At 34.9% G+C, this 19,987-nt stretch overlaps 2 protein-coding genes across 2 annotated transcripts in view; one reads left to right on the top strand and one right to left on the bottom strand.

The window, feature by feature from the left end:
- CNBD1 (cyclic nucleotide binding domain containing 1) overlaps positions 1 to 19,987 on the top strand; it is a 296,599-nt gene that overhangs the window by 183,454 nt on the left and 93,158 nt on the right. The window lies entirely within an intron of this gene.
- On the bottom strand, positions 13,515 to 15,537 carry LOC118932064 (FERM domain-containing protein 6-like). Its single transcript, XM_036925102.2, has one exon. The coding sequence runs from the start codon at positions 15,298 to 15,300 to the stop codon at positions 13,696 to 13,698; it is 1,605 nt and encodes a 534-aa protein (XP_036780997.2). The 5' UTR covers positions 15,301 to 15,537; the 3' UTR covers positions 13,515 to 13,695.

Raw genomic sequence — 19,987 nt, 5'->3', positions numbered from 1 at the left:
ATGACATATGCTCCAAATTAACCTACAGATTCAGTGCAATTCCTATCAAACTCCCAGCCTGCTTTTTTGCAGAAAATGGCAAGCTGATCCTAAAATTCATATGAAAACACAAGAGATTCAGAATAGCCAAACCAATCTTGATAAAGAACAAATATGGAAGACTTTCACTTCCTAGTTTTAAAACTTACTACAAAGCTGTGTGGTAGTGCCATAAAGATAGACATATATATTGATGGAATAGGATTGAGGGTCTAGAAGTAGACTTTTATAACCATGGCCAGTTAATTTTGGATAGCATGCCAATACAATTTGATGGGGGAAAGAATAGTATTTTAAACAAATGATGCTCAGATAACTCGATATCTACACACAAAAGAATGAAACTGGACCCCTACTTCACATACTACAAAAGTTAATTTAAAATAGGTCATAGGGAATTCATAGAATTAAATATCATAACTAAAATTATAAAATTCTTAGAAGTAACTTTAGGAGTGACTCTTTGTGACTTGGGTTAGACCAACCCTTCTTAGATATGATACCAAAAACATAAGCAAGAAAAGAAAAAGATAAATTTGACTTTATGAAAATTAAAAACTTTTGTGCTACAAATTCTACTATCATGAAAGTGGTAAGTTAATACACAGAATGAGAGAAAATATTCCAACTAATTTTTATGATAAGGTCTTTGTACCCAGAATATCAAGAGTGCTAACATGCTACTTGTTAACTCTACAGACACCAGAAGATTACCCAGAGATTCCAGTAAGCATATGGGCAGCAATCTGTTGGTCAGGAGAAAGTGGGTGAAACAATTCCCAATGACCAGAATCAAGCATTGTTCACACTATGACTAGACACTTTTCTTACTCTTTTGGTAATATTCTACTTCCAGAAACAGCTCATCTGTACTATTAAATGTAATAAATTGTGACTAAGTCATCTTCTTTCCTAAAATAAGAAAGATGAGAATTTTCAAGCAGACATATGCACTAAATCATTATTAGTCATTGTGTTCCCTATGCCATAAGAATTCAAATTTTTAGAAAGAATCTAGAATGTAGTGAGAACTAGTCTTTGAGAATTTCAAAGAAATATAAAATCTTTGTTTTTTTCCCCAAAGATATTGTGGGATTCATAGAGAAATAACTCTTGAGTTGCAAGAAAATCCCAGTGGCACTCACATACCACCAAGTTTAAAAATAATAAGGGATCAGTCTATGAAATGTAAAAGACTAGTGAATGATAAATGTCACATTAGTATATAAACTGCAAGAACTATGTCACAAAAGAGAGAGAGGAAAGAATTTCTCTGACTGTGGACTGGCACAATAAGAGAAGTGCTATGAAATAAGTGTGATTTTTTTCTAGATCTCAAAGACAACAGATGTAGATACGTTGATGGGTGAGAGAAATATAACTCAAATTCAGGAAAGCAATTGTAAATACAAGTGAGGAGTGGATTGCTCATTGGATAATCAATGAAGTGAAAGACATTATCCTCCAGAATCCCTGTAGCACAAAATGTAATAAAGTTAGATGAATAAAAAATGACCAACTGAATGGAGAAAAAGATCCAATCAACTACTCCTAATAAAGGTATAATAATAATAACAAATTGTAAGCTACATGTTTATTTTGTGGATGTGATTGAAGTATATATTTTGTCATCTGTTGAATGGAAATAATCATTCATATTGGGTATTTTATGAACATGCTACATACTAGGGACTATTTAAAATCAGCACTACCTTAAAGAGTTACAATTTAGCATAGTGATATAAAATAAGAAGATTCCTAAAGTACAAAGCGCTGATAAGTGTCAAGTAATTGTTCCCAACTCCAAACAAACTAGCTATTTAGATGAAGAGATGTGCGGTGGGTCAGGGAGAAAAAGATGTAGGAAGATTCAAGTTTATATATATTCAGACCTATCATACAATTTAAATTCAGAAATTTGAATCCCACAGAGGAACCATCTTGTTCTGCCATTAACTATTTTTAAAAATCTTGTTGACACTTATTATTTGAATCTTCCATTTTATTCTCTCTCTGTCTCTCTCTGTATATCTAATATCTTTCCCTCATACATGCCAACACACACACACACACACACACACAAATGACTAATAAAGAAGGCTAGAATGCTATTTCTAGTATTTTATCTGCTTTTATCTGTATATCTAAGGCTATGTGATAAAAACCTACTCTTCTTCAGAGATGATGTGTGAGCTTCATTTTCAGAATACTTACGATTTAAGAGGTTGTGAGTGTTACTTTTATGCAGTGGCTATATTTACTTCAGAGGGTAGCTATCCATGTATCAAAAGGAGATTAAACTCTAAGTTATTTTTTAACCAAAACGTTTAGTTTAGGTTTCAGATAATTAAACTCATTACTCATTTGATTAACCAACTTGATTTTCAATTTTTATGGTTCTTTCTCTGCTGAGTCAAAGAAAAAGAAATTGGTAAAAAACAAAACATCATTTTTTACTAAGGCTAAAGAAATACCTCTATTATTTTCATTACTGTCATGATAAGGCAAATAACAATGAGACATTATTTCCTTTTAAGGTAAGACACTAAACCACCAACCAATTAACTGAATTAAAGTAAAATTTTTAATATTTTTTCCCACTTTGCTTGCTAAACATAGATAAGCAGCTCAAAGTGCTTTGCTTAATGCTTTGTCCTTAAGAATATAATGATATAAAATTAAATGTATGCTTTAAAATTGGCATATATGTTTATAGGCTCCTTCTAGGTAAAGATTTAACATGATAGTAACAGATGCACTGAATTTAAAGATTGTGCAGATATATAGTTGCTTCTATGCTTCCATAATGAAAATAATTTTCTTGCTGCAACTGTATGGCTTTTAGAACACGAGTTCTGGAGAAGAGGGAGGGGAACAATTTTTTAAAGGATGTTATATATATATGTTAATTGTAGCAGCATCCTGAATTTTTCCTCCATATAAGAAACATTTACTGATTTCCTAATATGTCCCAAACAATATGAAAATGTTATAATAAAGACTTGCAAAGTAGTTGTGAACATAGCAGAAGGAAAGCATTGCTTTTGTAAAATGGTGGTAAAATACTGTGTGTGTGTGTGTGTGTGTGTGTGTGTGTGTGTTTTATACCCTTGAAAATTTTATGACCACTAGTGAACATTTTCTCCATAGGCAGGGCAGAGAGGTCATATAGGAATGCCAACAGAGTATTTTCTATACGTTTTTGGAGTTCATAGAGGTTAATGGTAGAAAGATAAAAACATCACTGTCTAATAAAAGGCTTATGGAAGAGGAAATACAGAAGTGAACCTTTAATATAGCCATCGGTGTATTTTCCCCATCTTGTCCTTTCCTTAGGGTCCCTGAAATTAAGGGATACAACAACCTTCTTCAGTCTTTTGTGGGTGTCCATCTGTAATGTGACATGATAATCTGTTCATGTGGATTAACTTTCCTCAAACACCTTATCATTAGCTTTATAGGGCTACAGAATTTTCCTTAAATCACTTGGCAAATTTCTATGAGACCTGGGATTTTACCTCCTTTCACTGAAATATCTCTGTCAATTTAGTATCAGTTGCTGTTTCTGATGGCACCTTAGTATTTGTCTTTTATAATAATTTTGAATTTTATAGCAAAATGTATGCTGTGATTCTTATTAGTTGCTAAGTCTTCAAGGGCAAAGATAGTGGTGTATTCCTTGTAACTCTTCCTTTTGTAATATATTTTTAAATAGCAGATTACTTTTAACATTACTTTGTGTAAAAAATCAACATTATCGAAAAATAATAAAAATAGCATGCCTATTATTACTAATATTCCTCTTCATATCTCCCCACTTCCCACCCTTGAGGTAAGCAAACAAAATTATTTTCTTTTATTTCCTTCAAGACTTTAACCATATATTTATATGCATTTACATGTATGTAGAATTTTAAATATTAATATAAACTGGGTTTCTTAACATAAATTATAAGGGTTTTTTTTGCCTTTCTTACTCAATGATGCATATAGCATGTCTTGCTTTTTGAGTATATGTAGGTCTAACATGGTCTTTAGAAATTACTATAGGATATACCATAGTATGGATGTACTGTAATTCAATTTACTATTCTTTAAAAGCTGAACATTTATGTTGTTTATAAAATTATATGATGAGAAATGTTCCTGATATAAACATTCTTATATTTATATTTTTATGCACATTTATATTTCCATAGGCTAGATCTAGAAGTGGAGTTACTTAGCTATATTGCATGCATATTTTAAGTTTTGTGTATGTTGTCATATTTCATACAAAAAAGTACTACCAAGTATACTCCACCAACAGTATCCAAATCCCTGTCTCCCCATACCCATATTGAATATATAATGTTTTCAGACTTTGTTCATCAGATGGTTAAAATGATGCTCATTATCCCTGGATTCTTTGTTTGTGAACTTGCCTACTCACTAGAGTTTATTTTTAACCCCCAAATCAATACTCCTCATGCCTCCTGGGTCATTCATAGACCCGCTCAGAGCAACAAAATATTTGAGTCACCCAACACACACTTTTCCAGCTGATGAGGATCAGGATGGTGCTTTGCTCTGCCTTCTTGTCTCAGCTCTCATGTTGTACATAAGTGTAATTTTTTGCAGTCTACTTTGTGCTACTTTTTCTACATTTTTTGTGCTTGCCAGTGATTTCACAGTTTAAAATGGCTTCCAAGTGTTGACATGCAGTCTGGTGTTTGTAAGTGCAAGGAAGCTGTGATGTACCTTAGGGAAAAAAATGCAAAATGCATGCACTTGATAAGCTCCATTCAGGCCTGAATTATAGTGCTGTTGGTTGTGAGCTCAATGCTAATGACTCAATCAACAATATTGATTAAATAAGGTATCTTTACACAGAAGCACCCATAAAACAGGGTTGTATATTGATCAGTTGATGAAAATGTTGTGACTAGAGATTCATAGAAACCTAACCCTGTTTACTCCCATAGGTAAAAACACTGACCAGTTTTTGTGGCAACTTTATAGAACATAATGACTGTGAATAACAATAATCAACAGTATATCATTTTAATTTTCATTTATTTAATTATTAATGTTGTAGAACATCATTTATATATTATTTGACATGTGCATTTTTCTTTCTGCCATTACCTATTTATAGCTCTTATTTTCATTAGATTGTCCTTTTTCATCAATTTATATGAGTTTTATTTATATTAGTTGTAATGAAAGTTTCACTGCTACATAAATTGGAAATATTTTTCCCAGCCCATCTGTTTTCAGTTTTCTGATATTTTCAACCACTCTCTTTTTTTAATGTAATGAGGGTATTGCCCTCACCCACTTCATGACTTACTGGTTTTGTGTGTAATGCACTATACGTTTTATTTTTTTTACCTAGTCCTTTGAATTATGTATAATGTCTTTTCATGTAATGCAGAGATTATTTCTACCCCCAACAATCAGGCATACTTAATTTTCTTAATATTGTGCATTTAATAGTCCATTATTTTATCATAAAAATGTACTTTTTGTCTTGTTTCTGGATTCTTGATTATTTTATTTGATGCGTTACTATTTAAAAAATTATCATACTGTTTTAATTACCCTTAATATATTGTACAGCTTTATACTGTTTGTCCAGGCCATTCCTGCCTAACTTTTTGTTTCATTTTCTACATATTTTTATTTATTCTTGTGCATTTTTTCTTCCAGAGCTGAAAAGTATTTTTACCCTAGAATTGAACATGTAATGGTAATAGTTTTTATACAAGTCAGAGGAGTAAACTGCATTCCATGATTAGAAATGTTTGCATAACTTTCAGTATACCCACTTTCCTAGTTGTACGTATTGCTTCATCTGTCATCTTGATCCAGTCCTTAAAGAGGCAGCATTTTTATGAAGCTAAGCTGTAATTTGTTTTGTAAGAGAGAAATCAGAGCAACAGACATGATATTCAAGCACCTTTTGTCTAAGTGCTGGCAAATATAGATGAAAAAATATAGATGCCACAAAACAGAGTTTATGTCTGTGGTTGCCAGATACTTCTTGACAACAAACAGACCGTATCTCTTTCTTGGTTAGTATTGAAGACATAGTGAAATTTCAATTTTAATTAATCCTTCAGAATTCCATCTTCCCTTTATTGAAACACAGAATAACCATGTAGATGCAGTTGTGCTCATGGCTTCAATTATACTATGATCATAAATTGATGAGTAGTTTAGAATCATAAATACTGTCTTAGTTTTTGAATGTCAGCATCTTTATATTATCGCCTGAAGTTTACCTGTGTTATAAGCAGACACTTGCCTTTCTGCAAGTATTCCCTTGTTCTATTAATAAATCTGAAGTATGTTTTTATCTTCTTATGTATCTATTTTCTGGAAACATTTAAGTATTGATGCATGGATCTTGTTAAACTTTTTAAAGAATTATACTGCCTCACCATTTCTGGAACCACTTCATTTTATTCCTATGTGTGGACATATACTGGGTACTCTTTTTTTAGAGAAAATAGAAATCCCCTAATTCTTTGTGAACCTGTTTGTGAGCCAGTATATTGATCTGTATCAGAAGTATAAATAACACTGTCTATACCTATATGAGTTGTATGGAGTTACCATGCACTGAATATATATTCTGGTGATTCTCAATTTTTTCAAATGCTGTTCAGCATGCTTTTGCTCTCAATTGTGTACAGTTTCTTAAAACTATATATCTCTTTCCATAACCATTTTTCCTTAATCCTGATCCTTCCAGTGTCTGTGGTTGCCAGATACTTGACAACAAACAGACCTTATCTCTTTCTTGGTTAGTGTTGAAGACATAGGGAAATTGCAATTATTGTATTCCAAACAAGTCTTTCATCATTCCAGTTCTCATGGAGGCATATAGGGTTGTATATAATTCCTCTTAGAAGTTTAAATTCACCATGTCACCCAATTCAGTATATAAGGCAGTAAGCATACTTTACCCAAAGGCTTCTCTTTTAAAATATTTCTCCTATCATTTCTTGGGCTTTACCCCTATTGTTAATATTCTTTTCAGAAAAAGAGAGCTAGTAAATCTAAAACAAACTTACACATTTTACTGCTATAACTTTCAGACCCACCTATAATCCACTGAGGAGAAAATTATTCTCTTTGTGGAATATTTTTTCTACTTGTCAGATTTTTATTTTTCAATGATTAATTATTTAATTATTAAATCAAGATTTCCCCCCTCTAGAGATTAAAGATGCTAAAAATTATTTATTTCCATTTATGTGTTAATTAAAATGAAACAATTTTATATGTTTTTCTTTTCATGTCTTGTTTTGCCTGAGATGATTCAATAGACAATGGCAATTCTGTTATTATCAGTGTTTCTTTTATATATAAGTGTGAATTGTGGGAATTAACAAGCAAGGGTTTTAAAGCAGCTTCCAAATGTGCTCGTCCTAAGGATGCTAGAAGTGAGGATGCCTGTGACCTAAAGCAGCATCAACCATGGGCATTATACACATACAAGACATGATTTTAGTATCACTAGAATACCCTTCCTGATTCCCTTTCTAGCTTCCCCTAGTGCCTTCCACCTTTTCAACCTGTGAAATTTGTGAAGGAAATTCACTTAATGTGATATAAATGTATCTAGAAGAAAGTAGTATCATTTTGTGTTTTAGAGCTTTGTCTCTGTCACTCTTTCCTGTCTGAGAGTGACTCTTTAGGATTCCCAGAGACAAAACTCTAAAACACAAAATGATACCCATTAGGTTCTAAGTCCTGGACCCACACTTACATAATGGGCTCTCTTGGATAATATATGAAACTACTCTAAAGTGCAAAGTTTCAGTCAAATGAAGGAGAAGTATTATTCAAAATATTTAACAAAGAAGAGCCCCATCCTGATCCATTCAGAGGAATGCCACTCAGAACAGGGTATTGAAGTATCCCTGACATGACAATCAACATATATTTAGTAGTGGGAGATCATGGGGTCTAGACTAGCTGAGGTGCTGGTAGGATGCTTAAGCACTTTTTTTTTTTGTAGATAATTACTTTTTATTGAAGGGTAGTTGACACTCAGTATTACATTAGTTTCAGGTGTACAACACAGTGATTCAACATTTAGATACATGATAATTCTAGGTACCAGCTATCACCATACCAAGTTGTTACAATATTTTGACTATATTCCTTATGCTATACATTACATCCCGGTTACTTATTTATTTTACAATTGGAAGTGTGTACTTTTTTTTTTTTTTTTTTTTTGTGAGGGCATCTCTCATATTTATTGATCAAATGGTTGTTCACAACAATAAAATTCTGTATAGAGGAGTCAATGCTCAATGCACAATCATTAATCCACCCCAAGCCTAATTTTCGTCAGTCTCCCATCTTCTGAAGCATAACGAACAAGTTCTTACATGGAGAACAAATTCTTACATAGTAAATAAGTTACATGGTGAACAGTACAAGGGCAGTCATCACAGAAACTTTCAGTTATGCTCATGCATTATGAACTATAAACAGTTCAAATATGAATATTCATTTGATTGTTATACTTGATTTATATGTGGATACCACATTTCTCTCTTTATTATTATTGTTTTTAATAAAATGCTGAAGTGGTGCTTAAGCACTTTGGCAATGGTTATTTAACTCAATTGGTGGGGATTTTATTGGTGTTTTAATTGGTTCAGCTGAACTGGAGTAACCCAGAACTAATTGTCACTGATATTAAATTATTTACATCAGATCTTTTCCAGGTATATTTTTCTAAGGAGAAGAGCAGTGATGTCATAAAAAGATGAAAGGAAAGACATACCTAGGTCCATTGGATGGATGAACAAGAATTGGGCCCCTAAAATGCATGCTGTCTACTAACAGATTAGTAATCAGTGGCCACTGCTCCAGGAATATCACCTTATATAGGCTTTTCCTGTGCCAAGATCCTAGTTATGCTTGACCTCCCTTTGTTCCTGTCTGAGAGTGACTCTTTAGGATTCCCAGAGGTTTCGTGAGCTACCTTTTGCCTTCCCACAACAATCCTTTCTGTTTAAGTTAACCATAATTAATTTCTGTGGTTTACAACTGAGAATGCTGTTGAGGAATCCAGTACTAGGACTGGATTACTGGCAGTGATACCCCTAACATGGAGGATTGATTTTCTAAAGGACTTTATTATTCCTGGGTAGAACACTGAAAAAAAATGGCTATATTTGGTTAAATTATGGCTTCTTGTACATTTGGGTTAAAAGGAATGTATTCAGAGATTGTTAGGAAAATATCAGGACTTCACAGTATGTTGATTCATTTTTACAGCCATCATTAAGATTTTTCAAGAAAGAGACAGTTGGGTCTCTCTGGTCACAAGAAATAAAGAAAAGACAATTTCATAATAAATATTTTTCCTTCTGTTGTTGCTATCCAAATCAACTGAAATACTGATAATTTGATTTTTTATATTGATGGAAAATATACTAACCCAAATTTAAAGTCTGATACACTGTGGCAGAAAGAATTCTCAGAGGATAAGATTAGGTAAAAGATAAATCTGAACTGTTAAGCTCCTTTCAACTACCTCTAGTTAACCCAGTGATTTCACCTTTGGCTTCACATTGCTTTTTAAAAAATAATGATACTTTTAAAAAAATAATGATGCTTTTTTGTTCCTAGCCCATGAAATTTTTATTTAACAATTTTTTCTTAGAAAGTGGCTTGAGCATTATTTTTTTAAAGTTCCCTAGGTAATTTTTGAAGAATAATTCTTTCTCATTGAAGAAGTCCCTGGAATGTAGCCTAAAGGACAGAATCATATTCCAGGTTTTGATTTATTGAGGTTTGAAGCCATTAATTTGTAAACTAGAGGGGGTTAGCATATGAAGATTTGCTGTGAGGAAACAAATTCTCACATTCAAAAACTGTGCGTAAATGTAACTGTTGGGTGTTGTTTCTCGCCAACCAAATAAACCTGAGACAAATACAATGGAGGCTTATTAAAGTTATAATAATTATATTGAAGTAAAATGTGACTTTAAGGTTCTATATTTTTTATTGTGACAATTAAATGAAATACTTTAAGTACATTACTTAGCATACTGCCTCACACAAAGTAGGCCCTCACTGGAGGAAAGTGTGTAGTAGTAGTAGTAGTGGTAGTGGTAGTGATAGTGGTAGTGGTAGTGGTAGTGATAGTGGTAGTGGTAGTGGTAGTGGTAGTAGTAGTAGTAGTAGTAGTAGTAGTAGTAGTGGTAGTAGTGGTAGTAGTAACTCCTATTATTATTTTCTTTACCACTCTTCCTCCTACTAGTACTGCTATGATTGAGAGCTAGAGACCAGATGTTTTCTAAGTAAATTCAGTGAATAACTCAACCAAAATATAAGATGGGTTTCTTATATGCTCCAGCATAAGTGACATGTTTTAATAGTTCTTTAGCAATCCCAGGTGCATTTCACTTAAGGAAAAATTCTTTGTAAATAATGGTTAAGGCACCAGACCCAATCTCTGAAATCCACCTGTTCACCCACCCCGATGTAGTTTATTAACAGTACATATAAGTACATATAGTACTATTTCAACAGTGAATTTGTCTCAGGTTTATTTATTGACAAGGTGCTTCTTTTAGTAGACACTTCAGATGTACAGATCAACCAAGGGTCTTATTAGGGAGTGAATTGCTGCCAGCATTCTGGTGAGGGATCCAGCAGAGGACTGACTGTTTGACAAAAGCATGAGGGTATTAGGTCAAGAGGGAAGAAGAACAGGGCAGAGAGGCCATTCACAGAAAAGTTTTTATGTCAGGAAGTACAGGAGATCAATCTGGGCAAGGGGCAGGGTCATGAAAGTATGGATGAGTTAAAAAATTGATGAACTTGTTTATGGTGCCAGGAAATCTTGAATTAGTGATTTTGTGATATCTAACAAACTGTAACAATTCTGAAACAGATTAGTCATTTCTTTTCATTGCTGTGTTATCTTAGTTTGTACTTTGGTTCTTAAAAAAGAAGTTGTTATCTATCTTTAAGTGTCAATATTCTTCCATTTTCATTATTCTTAACAGAACTTAATACTGAGTCCTCCCCACTCTCAACCCACACCCACACACATTTACTCTAATCCCTATTAGGTGAGATTTATGCTGTTGAAATTATTTGGCAAGAACTACTTATTTTTCTTGAGGCAAATTCCTTGAACTGAATTAATAGAACTCAGGCTGGTCTTAAAATATTCCCAAATTTTTCCTTATAGGCATGGTTTTTTGTTGATTTAATTTATGCTCTGTTTGGAAAAGTGGGTCTGTAGTATCCATAGTATGTATATCTGCGTTTAAGTTTATATTTACCTGTTCTGTATATTTGAATGAAAGGTGGACTTGCCGATATTCTCTTTCTGGCATTTAAGAATCTATAGCAACTGCCTACCATTTAATTCATTATCTAGATTTCCACTGGCTACTAACAGGTCATCCTTCTTATTTAATATTTTTCTGTAGGCTTAAGTGTTTTCCAAAACCTTCCTAAAATGTGATGGAGCAATATCTTAAAAGGGCATCTTTGCTTCATTTCTGTACATGTCTTTGTCTAGGGCACCACCTGCTCATTTTTTTGGCAATTGCTTTGATCATAACGAGCCTGAGTTATATCTGGGAAAAGGCAGGAAAGAATTTCTGGGTCATAAAATTTCTACACACATATCAGCACCGTGTTAAGAGAAAAATAAATCATCTTAATTCATTTAGAAAGTAAACAAATGATTCTGTCTAAAGTTCGACTTGCAGAACTTAATATACTCAGTGATTGTTGCAAAGAGCAGAGGGAATAGGTATAATAGAATAAATGCATGGACTGAGAGAGATTTGTGCAAATCCAATCTCAGTTAGAAGCTATATGATTTTTTAGACACGTATTTAATCTGTATAAGCCCTCATATTTTTTTGGCAATTATATCACAGCAACTTGTCCTACAAAATATCATTTTGTATTATATTAGAGATAGTATATGAAAAGTGTTTGGAAAATGGTAGGCATTGTTATGGTTAATACTATTTACAAAGAGATGATCAGGTAAGAATATAATGCTCCTTACAGTAATATTCCTGAAGGAAACATTGTAAGATTATGAATGCAACTATTTTCTTTGATTTTTTATATTATAAATCTATATGGCATTATAAATTTAGCAATAATTTGCTAATCATTTTTTATTGCAATGTAAAAGTTACCAACTTTCTTAATCTTTAATTTTGTGATTAAACACCAACACATGGAAGGAATAAAGGGAGATGTAATAAGCATTACTCATGCTATGCATCTCTCAAAAACTCATCCCTGAGATAGGAGAATATGAAATGTGACTAACATTATGAACAGCAGAAGAAAAGCCTACAATCAGTATTTCGTGGCTACTATGCCCAGGTCACTATTTCAGAGACTCTGAGCTGAATCAGATTCTATTGTGATTCACATTAGAAATATTAGAAATATTGATATCTATTTCACCAGTGAAAAATTTGATCTGGTAAACACCAAACATCTGTTATCTGATAACACTTAAAGGGTATTTTGGGAGACGAATTATCCAGTGACAAGTTGATATTCCTGAACCTTACTTTCAGAGTGTTTTTCTGTGGACCCTGAAGTGGAGCCCCGTTTTTAGGATTATTTGATTGCTCATTTGAAATATATCTTCTTTTAATTAGATAATCTTACAATCAAGAGGGAATTTAGAACACAATTCATTTAATGATATGTATCCAAATATATCTCCTATGAGGTATGATTCCAATCTTTGTTCATGCATGAAGAACGTTTTTAATGTGAAAATATTTCATAAACATCTCTAGTATGATATTACTGGTAACTATTGACAAAATGTGTAATAGGAAAAAGCTACAATTAAATCATTAGCAAATTGATTTTGCATTAATTAAAATAAATTCTTAATGCATTTAAAAAATAGCACATGTGTAAGACATTTACTCACTAAAGATAATATTTAGTTTATACATGTATTTACACTGGTAATATCTCCATGGCTGCTCATGGTCCAAAGCCCCAGGTTGAGGACCTAGGGTATAAATCAGACTTTTAAAATACTTCAGAAGCCCTTTCTTAGCTTCTCCTACTTATTTATAACACTTATCTGTATTTTCCAATTAATCACTATTCTCACTGGTAATTCTGTGAAAGAGTTTTGCTCATTTTTAAGTTACATGTAAGGAAACATACTATATAAGTTACAATATGGCCTCCTTTGCTTAATACTGTGTTTTCAGAATTAAACCATTTTGTTGCTTTTATCAGTATTTAATTTTTTGTTCTAAAATATCCTCTTATCTAAATATACTTTTTTTCATCAATTGTGTTATTGATGGATTTTTTTTTTAAGGGCAAAGTTCAAGCAGTTTATTCTAACTTGAAGAATGAAAAATATTTTACTTTAAAAAGTAGAGACCTTTCATCCTCACAATTTGGGACTAAATTGTGGCTGACTGCCACAACCTCTTGGACTTATCCTGGTAGAACCTTGTTTCCTTCATCTCTAACTTGAGATAATAACAGTACTTGCCTTTGGGAGTATGAGGGTTAGATGTTTTAATAAATGAATTTCCAACATATGAGGAGCAGGGTCCGGCACATGGCAGTGCTCAGCCTCAGTTCTTACCATCAACACCATGAGGGCTGTTTTGCTCAGAATTCTATCACACTGGACCTTTGGGTTTCCTTTAATGTGCTCTGTGGAAGAGAATCAGTACTCTGGCCACGAAGTTTGACAACCGTTTCTGAGGAGCTGGAGGTGGAAGAACCAATATCTTTCACAATCAACCCTGAGTGTCCATTTAGCTTCCGTGACATGAGCATGTCCTCTGTGATATAGATGCACATGTCCGGGCTAACTTCCAGAGAGTCTTCATTCATCTGCTCCAGGTCCCTGGGGTCATCGACCAACATCTCTATTTCGTCATCTTGTGAATCCTCTTCTAGTCGGTCCTTGCCGCTGCTCTGCACCCCCGAAGTGTGGGAGCTGCCGTGGCTGGTCATTGAGCTGCAGGTTTTCAGCTTGCGGTGGATGGCACTGCCAGAGTAGCTGTCCTCCGGCCCTGCGTCCCGGGGCTTCGTGTCTGCCTCAATGCCTGAGGGGTGGGAACTGCTGTGGCTGGTGGTGGAGTGACGAGACAGGCGTTTGTGTTTTATGCTCCCTGCGCTGCTCCCACTGGCCCGAGACCGCTTTTCCAGCTGGTCCATGTCGAGGTCCAGGTTGCTGCTAATGTAAGACTCCCGGTACTGTTTCTTCTCTTCGTTTTCCTCCAGCTTCTGGATGTGGCGCAGGACAGGCTGCAGATTCATGTAGAGGCGGTGGCTGTTGCTCAGGAGTTGCAGGAAGTGTCTGGAGCGTGTGGGGCACCCCGTGTAGTATATGAGCTTCCTGGCTGAGGGCAAGCCATCTGGCGAAATCTCAAATTTTTTGCCCACGAACACCAACTTTCCAACATTTGTCCAGGGGAAATCATAAAGTAACTGTTTCTCCTCATCTAAATTCTGAAAAATCTGTATTCCCCTCATGGTCAATCCAAGGGTCAGAGAAGCTTCAATTTCCCTTTTGTCCTTATACAATCTGTAGTAGTGAACAGCGACACCATCCAGTCGAACGGCCTCTCTGATATATTTAAGTTGAGCCTCGGAAGCTGTCAGTGCAAACTGATCTTTGTGCATGTTTGGAGTGTGCTTTAGGATGTAGTCCTTCCCTCTCTTGGAAACAACCCACGATGGGAAGTAAGCCTCTGGTTCAAAGTATTTTCCATAGTGCTTATTTCTTTTGAAGTTCCCAAGATCAGCCTGCAGGGCAAAGGCTGCCAGCAGGAAATAGGCCTCCTCTCGGAGCACACACTGAGAATGGAGAACTTGTTTTCTCAGGTGCCAGTAATAATAGTATCTTGCTGCTCTGTCACTGATCAATCTGCCATTTTCCACATAGTACTGCACGCGGAAGTGGATGATCATAGGAGGTCCAAATTGGTCAATACCCTTGCTGGCCTCTTTCTTCCACTCTTTTGGACAATACTTATAAAGCTTTTGTGACAACTCCATGTATACATGTTCATTATTTTGTATAACACTGAGTCCAAAGAGGTGACAGTCCTTCAGCCTGAGTAGGTCACACACCTGGATGAGCAATTGGTGACACAGAATTTTAACATTTATGATGATGTTCAGAGATTCATCATTGGGAAGGAAAATACACACACTCCGGCGGTCTTGCATGACTCTGTTGTTATGGAAGTTCAATTTGTTCATTGTGTTGTGGACTCTGCAGTGGTCAGGGCTGGGCTCTGAGTTCTCGGTAATACCTCTGGCTCCAAGAACTCCAAAGCCAAACTCTTCTCCTCATCACATACCCTTCAGGAGACATATCATCATGTTCCACTATGTAGGTTTCATAGCAAGAAGAAAGTCGGGAGCACCAGGCGTCGGACTCTGTCAGCTCTCAGCCCGTCCTGCCAGCGCGGCGCCTGCCCTACTCCTCTCAGCCTCTGGGCCTTATTGATGGATATTAATGATGATCTAATTGGGGTCTATTATGAAGAAATACTATAACAAACATACTTGCATTCTAATAAATGCCTTTTATTGCACATATTTCAAGTGGACCTATTTCTTATATGGAATTTCTAGGTCATAGTTATGTAATGGTCAGCTTTAATAAATAATAAGAAATTATTTCAAACTGAGTTCTACAAATTTTCACTGAAACCATCAGTCTAAGAATTCTCATTACTTCCAATTATTGCCAACTCTTGGTATTTCCTGAAAGGTAGATAATGTTCTCTCATTGTAGTTTCAATTTGCATTACTTTGAAGAATAAATAATACATTTAAGAAATCTTAAAATGTAGCCATTTGTAATTTGGTTAACCTCTTTGAAGAAGTGCTTATCCAAGCCTTTTGCTGATTTGAATATTGACTGGCCTGTGTTTTTATTAATTGGTAGATTTTCATGTAATGAATTATATACATGAATCAGATACATGTGTTGTAAATATCTTCTCCTACTCAGCTTGAATTTTCTCTTAAAGAATTTCTCTTAATGTTTTCATCAGATGATACCTTCTACAATTTTTTGGATCATTAATCTGTCTACAATTACATGAGGAACATTATGTTTACTAGACTCCCCCCATCACCAAGTCACCCACACATACCCCATTACAGTCACTGTCCATCAGCATAGTAAGATGCTGTAGAATCACTACTTGTCTTCTCTGTGTTGTACAGCCCTCCCCATGCCACTCCCACATTATACATGCTAACCATAATGCCTCCTTTCTTCCCCCCACTTATCCCTGCCTTCCCACCCATCCTCCTCAGTCCCTTTCCCTTTCGTAACTGTTAGTCCATTCTTGGGTTCTGTGAGTCTGCTGCGGTTTTGCTCCTTTAGTTTTCTTCTTTGTTCTTATACTCCACAGATGAGTGAAATCATTTGATACTTGTCTTATTTCACTGAACATAATACCTTCTAGCTCCATCCATGTTGTTGCAAATGGTAGGATTTGTTTTCTTCTTATGGCTGAATAATATTCCACTGTGTATATTTGTCTTCTTTATCCATTCATCTACTGATGAACACTTTAGGTTGCTTCCATTTCTTGGCTATTGTAAATAATGCTGTGATAAACATAGGGGTACATATGTCTTTTTCAAACTGGACTGCTGCATTCTTAGGGTAAATTCCTAGGAGTGGAACTCCTGGGTCAAATGGTATTTCTATTTTGAGTTTTTTGAGGAACCTCCATATTGCTTTCCCAATGTTTAAACTAATTTACATTGCCACCAGCAGTGTAGGACGGTTCCCCTTTCTTCACATCCTTGCCAACATTTGTTGTTGTTTGTCTTTTGGATGGTGGCGATCCTTACTGGTATGAGGTGATATCTCATTGTGGTTTTAATTCGCATTTCTCTGATGATTAGTGAAGTAGAGCATCTTTTCATGTGTCTGTTGGCCATCTGAATTTCTTCTTTGGAGAACTGTCTGTTCAGCTCCTCTGCCCATTTTTTAATTGGATTATCTGCTTTTTGTTTGTTGAGGTGGGTGAGCTCTTTATATATTTTGGATGTCAACCCTTTATCGGATCTGTCATTTATGAATATATTCTTCCATTCTGTAGGATGCCTTTTTGTTCTGTTGGTTGTGTCCTTTGCTGTACAGAAGCTTTTCAGCTTGATATAGTCCCACTTGTTCATTTTTGCTTTTGTTTTCCTTACCCGGGGAGATATGTTCATGAAGAAGTTGCTCATGTTAATGTCTAAGAGACTTTTGCCTATGTTTTTTTCAAGAGTTTTATGTTTTCATGACTTACATTCAGGTCTTTGATCCATTTTGAGTTTACTTTTGTGTAGGGGTTAGACAATGATCCAGTTTCATTCTCTTACATGTAGCTGTCCAGTTTTGCCAACATCAGCTATTGAAGAGGCTGTCATTTCCCCATTGTATGTCCATGGCTCCTTTATCATATATTAACTGACCATATATGGTTGGGTTAATATCTGGACTCTCTATTCTGTTCCAGTGGTCTGTGGGTCTGTTCTTGTGACAGTACCAAATTGTCTTAATTAATGTGGCTTTGTAGTAGAGCTTGAAGTTGGGAAGTGAGATCCCCCCTGATTTATTCTTCCTTCTCAGGATTGCTTTGGCTATTCAGGGTCTTTGGTGTTTCCATATGAATTTTAAAACTATTTGTTCCAGTTCATTGAAGAATGCTGTTTGTATTTTGATAGGCATTGCATTGAATCTGTAGATTGGTTTAGGCAGTATGGCCATTTTGACAATATTAATTCTTTGTAGCCAAGAGCATGGGATGAGTTTCCATTTGTTAGTGTCTTCTTTAATTTCTCTTATGAGTGTCTTATAGTTTTCAGGGTATAGGTCTTTCACGTCCTTGGTTAGGTTTATTCCTATGTATTTGATTCTTTTTGATGCTATTGTGAATGGAATTGTTTTCCTAATTTGTCTTTCTGCTAGTTCATCGTTATTATACAGGAAAGCAACAGATTTGTGTCCTGCAACTTTGCTGAATTCAGATATTAGTTTTAGTAGTTTGGGAGTGGAGTCTTTAGGGTTTTTTATGTACAATATCATGTCATCTGCAAATAATGACTTTTTGACTTCTTCTTTACATATCTGGATGCCTTGCATTTCTTTGTTTTGATTGATTGTCATAGGTAGGTCCTCCAGTACTATGTTGAATAAAATGGGGGACAGTGGGCATCCCTGTCTTGTTCCCAGTCCTAGAGGGAAAGCTTTCAGCTTCTCACTGTTAAGCATGATGTTGGCTGTGGGTTTGTCATATATGGCCTTTATTATGTTGAGGTGCTTGCCCTCTATACACATTTTATTGAGAGTTTTTATCATGAATGGATGTTGAATTTTGTCGAATGCTTTTTCAGCATCTATGGAGATGATCATGTGGTTTTTGTCCTTTTTGTTTATGTGGTGGATGATGTTGATGGATTTTTGAATGTTGTACCATCCTTGCTTCCCTGAGATGAATCCCACTTGATCATGGTATATGATCCTCTTGATGTATTTTTGAATTAAGTTTGCTAATATTTTGTTGAGTATTTTTGCATGTATGTTCATCAGGGATACTGGTCTGTAATTTTCTTTTTTGGTGGGGTCTTTAGACCATTGGTATTAGAGTGATGCTGGTTTCATAGAATGGGTTTGGAAGTATTTCCTCCTCTTTAGTTTTTTGGAAAACTCTAAGGAGAATGGGTATATGTCTTCTTTATTTGTCTGATAAAATTCAGCAGTGAATCCATCTGGCCTGGGTGTTTTGGTCTTGGGTATTTTGTTAATTGCCTATTCAATTTCTTTACTGGTAATTGGTCTATTTAGATTTTCTGTTTCTTCCTTGGTTAGCCTTGGAACATTGTATTTCTCTAGAAAGTTGTTCATTTCTTATAGGTTTTCCATCTTGTTAACATACAGATTCTCATAGTATTCTTTAATAATTCTTTGTATTTCTGTAGGGTCTGTCATGATTTTTCCTTTCTTGTTTCTGATTCTGTTGATGTGTGTTGATTCTCTTTTTCTCTTAATAAGTCTGGCTAGAGGTTTATCTATTTTGTTCATTTTCTCAAAAAACCAGCTCTTGGTTTCATTGAGTTTTTCTATTGTTTTATTCTCCTCAAGTTTATTTATTTCTTCTCTGATCTTTATTATGTCCCTCCTTCTGTTGACTTTCGGCCTCATTTGTTCTTCTTTTTCCAGTTTCAATAATAGTGACTTGCGACTATTCATTTGGAAGTGTTCTTTCTTCTTTAAACAGACCTGGATTGCTATATACTTTCCTCTTAGAACTGTCTTTGCTACATCCCAAAGAAGTTGGGGCTTTGTGCTATTGATGTCATTTGTCTCCATATATTGCTTGATCTCTATTATAATTTGGTTATTGATCCATTGATTATTTAGGAGCATGTTATTAAGCCTCCATGTGTTTGTGAGCCTTTTTGTTTACTTTGTATAATTTATTTCTAGTTTTATACCTTTGTAGTCTGAGAAGTTGGTTGGTAGAATTTCAATGTTTTTGAATTTACTGAGGCTCTTTTTGTGGCCTAGTATGTGGTCTATTCTGGAAAATGTTCCATGTGCACTTGAGAAGAATGTGTATCCTGCTTTTTTTGGGTGTAGAGTTCTGTAGATGTCTATTAGGTCCATCTGTTCTAGTGTGTTGTTCAGTGCCTCTGTGTCCTTACTTATTTTCTGTCTGGTGGATCTGTCCTTTGGAGTGAGTGGTGTGTTAAAGTGTCCCAAAATGAATGCATTGCATTCTATTTCCTCCTTTAATTCTGTTAGTATTTGTTTCACATATGTTGGTGCTCCTGTATTGGGTGCATATATATTTGTAATGGTTATATTGTCTTATTGGACTGCACCTTTTATCATTATGTAATGTCCTTTATCTCTTGTTACTTTCTTTATTTT

Source organism: Manis pentadactyla, chromosome 3, assembly GCF_030020395.1.
Source record: "Manis pentadactyla isolate mManPen7 chromosome 3, mManPen7.hap1, whole genome shotgun sequence".
Classification (NCBI taxonomy): Eukaryota; Metazoa; Chordata; class Mammalia; order Pholidota; family Manidae; genus Manis; species Manis pentadactyla.
This window is presented reverse-complemented; position numbering and strand designations above follow the sequence as displayed.

Coding starts and splice junctions, on each gene's coding strand:
- LOC118932064 (XM_036925102.2), bottom strand. CDS start 15,300: ATGAACAAATTGAACTTCCATAACAACAGAGTCATGCAAGACCGCCGG.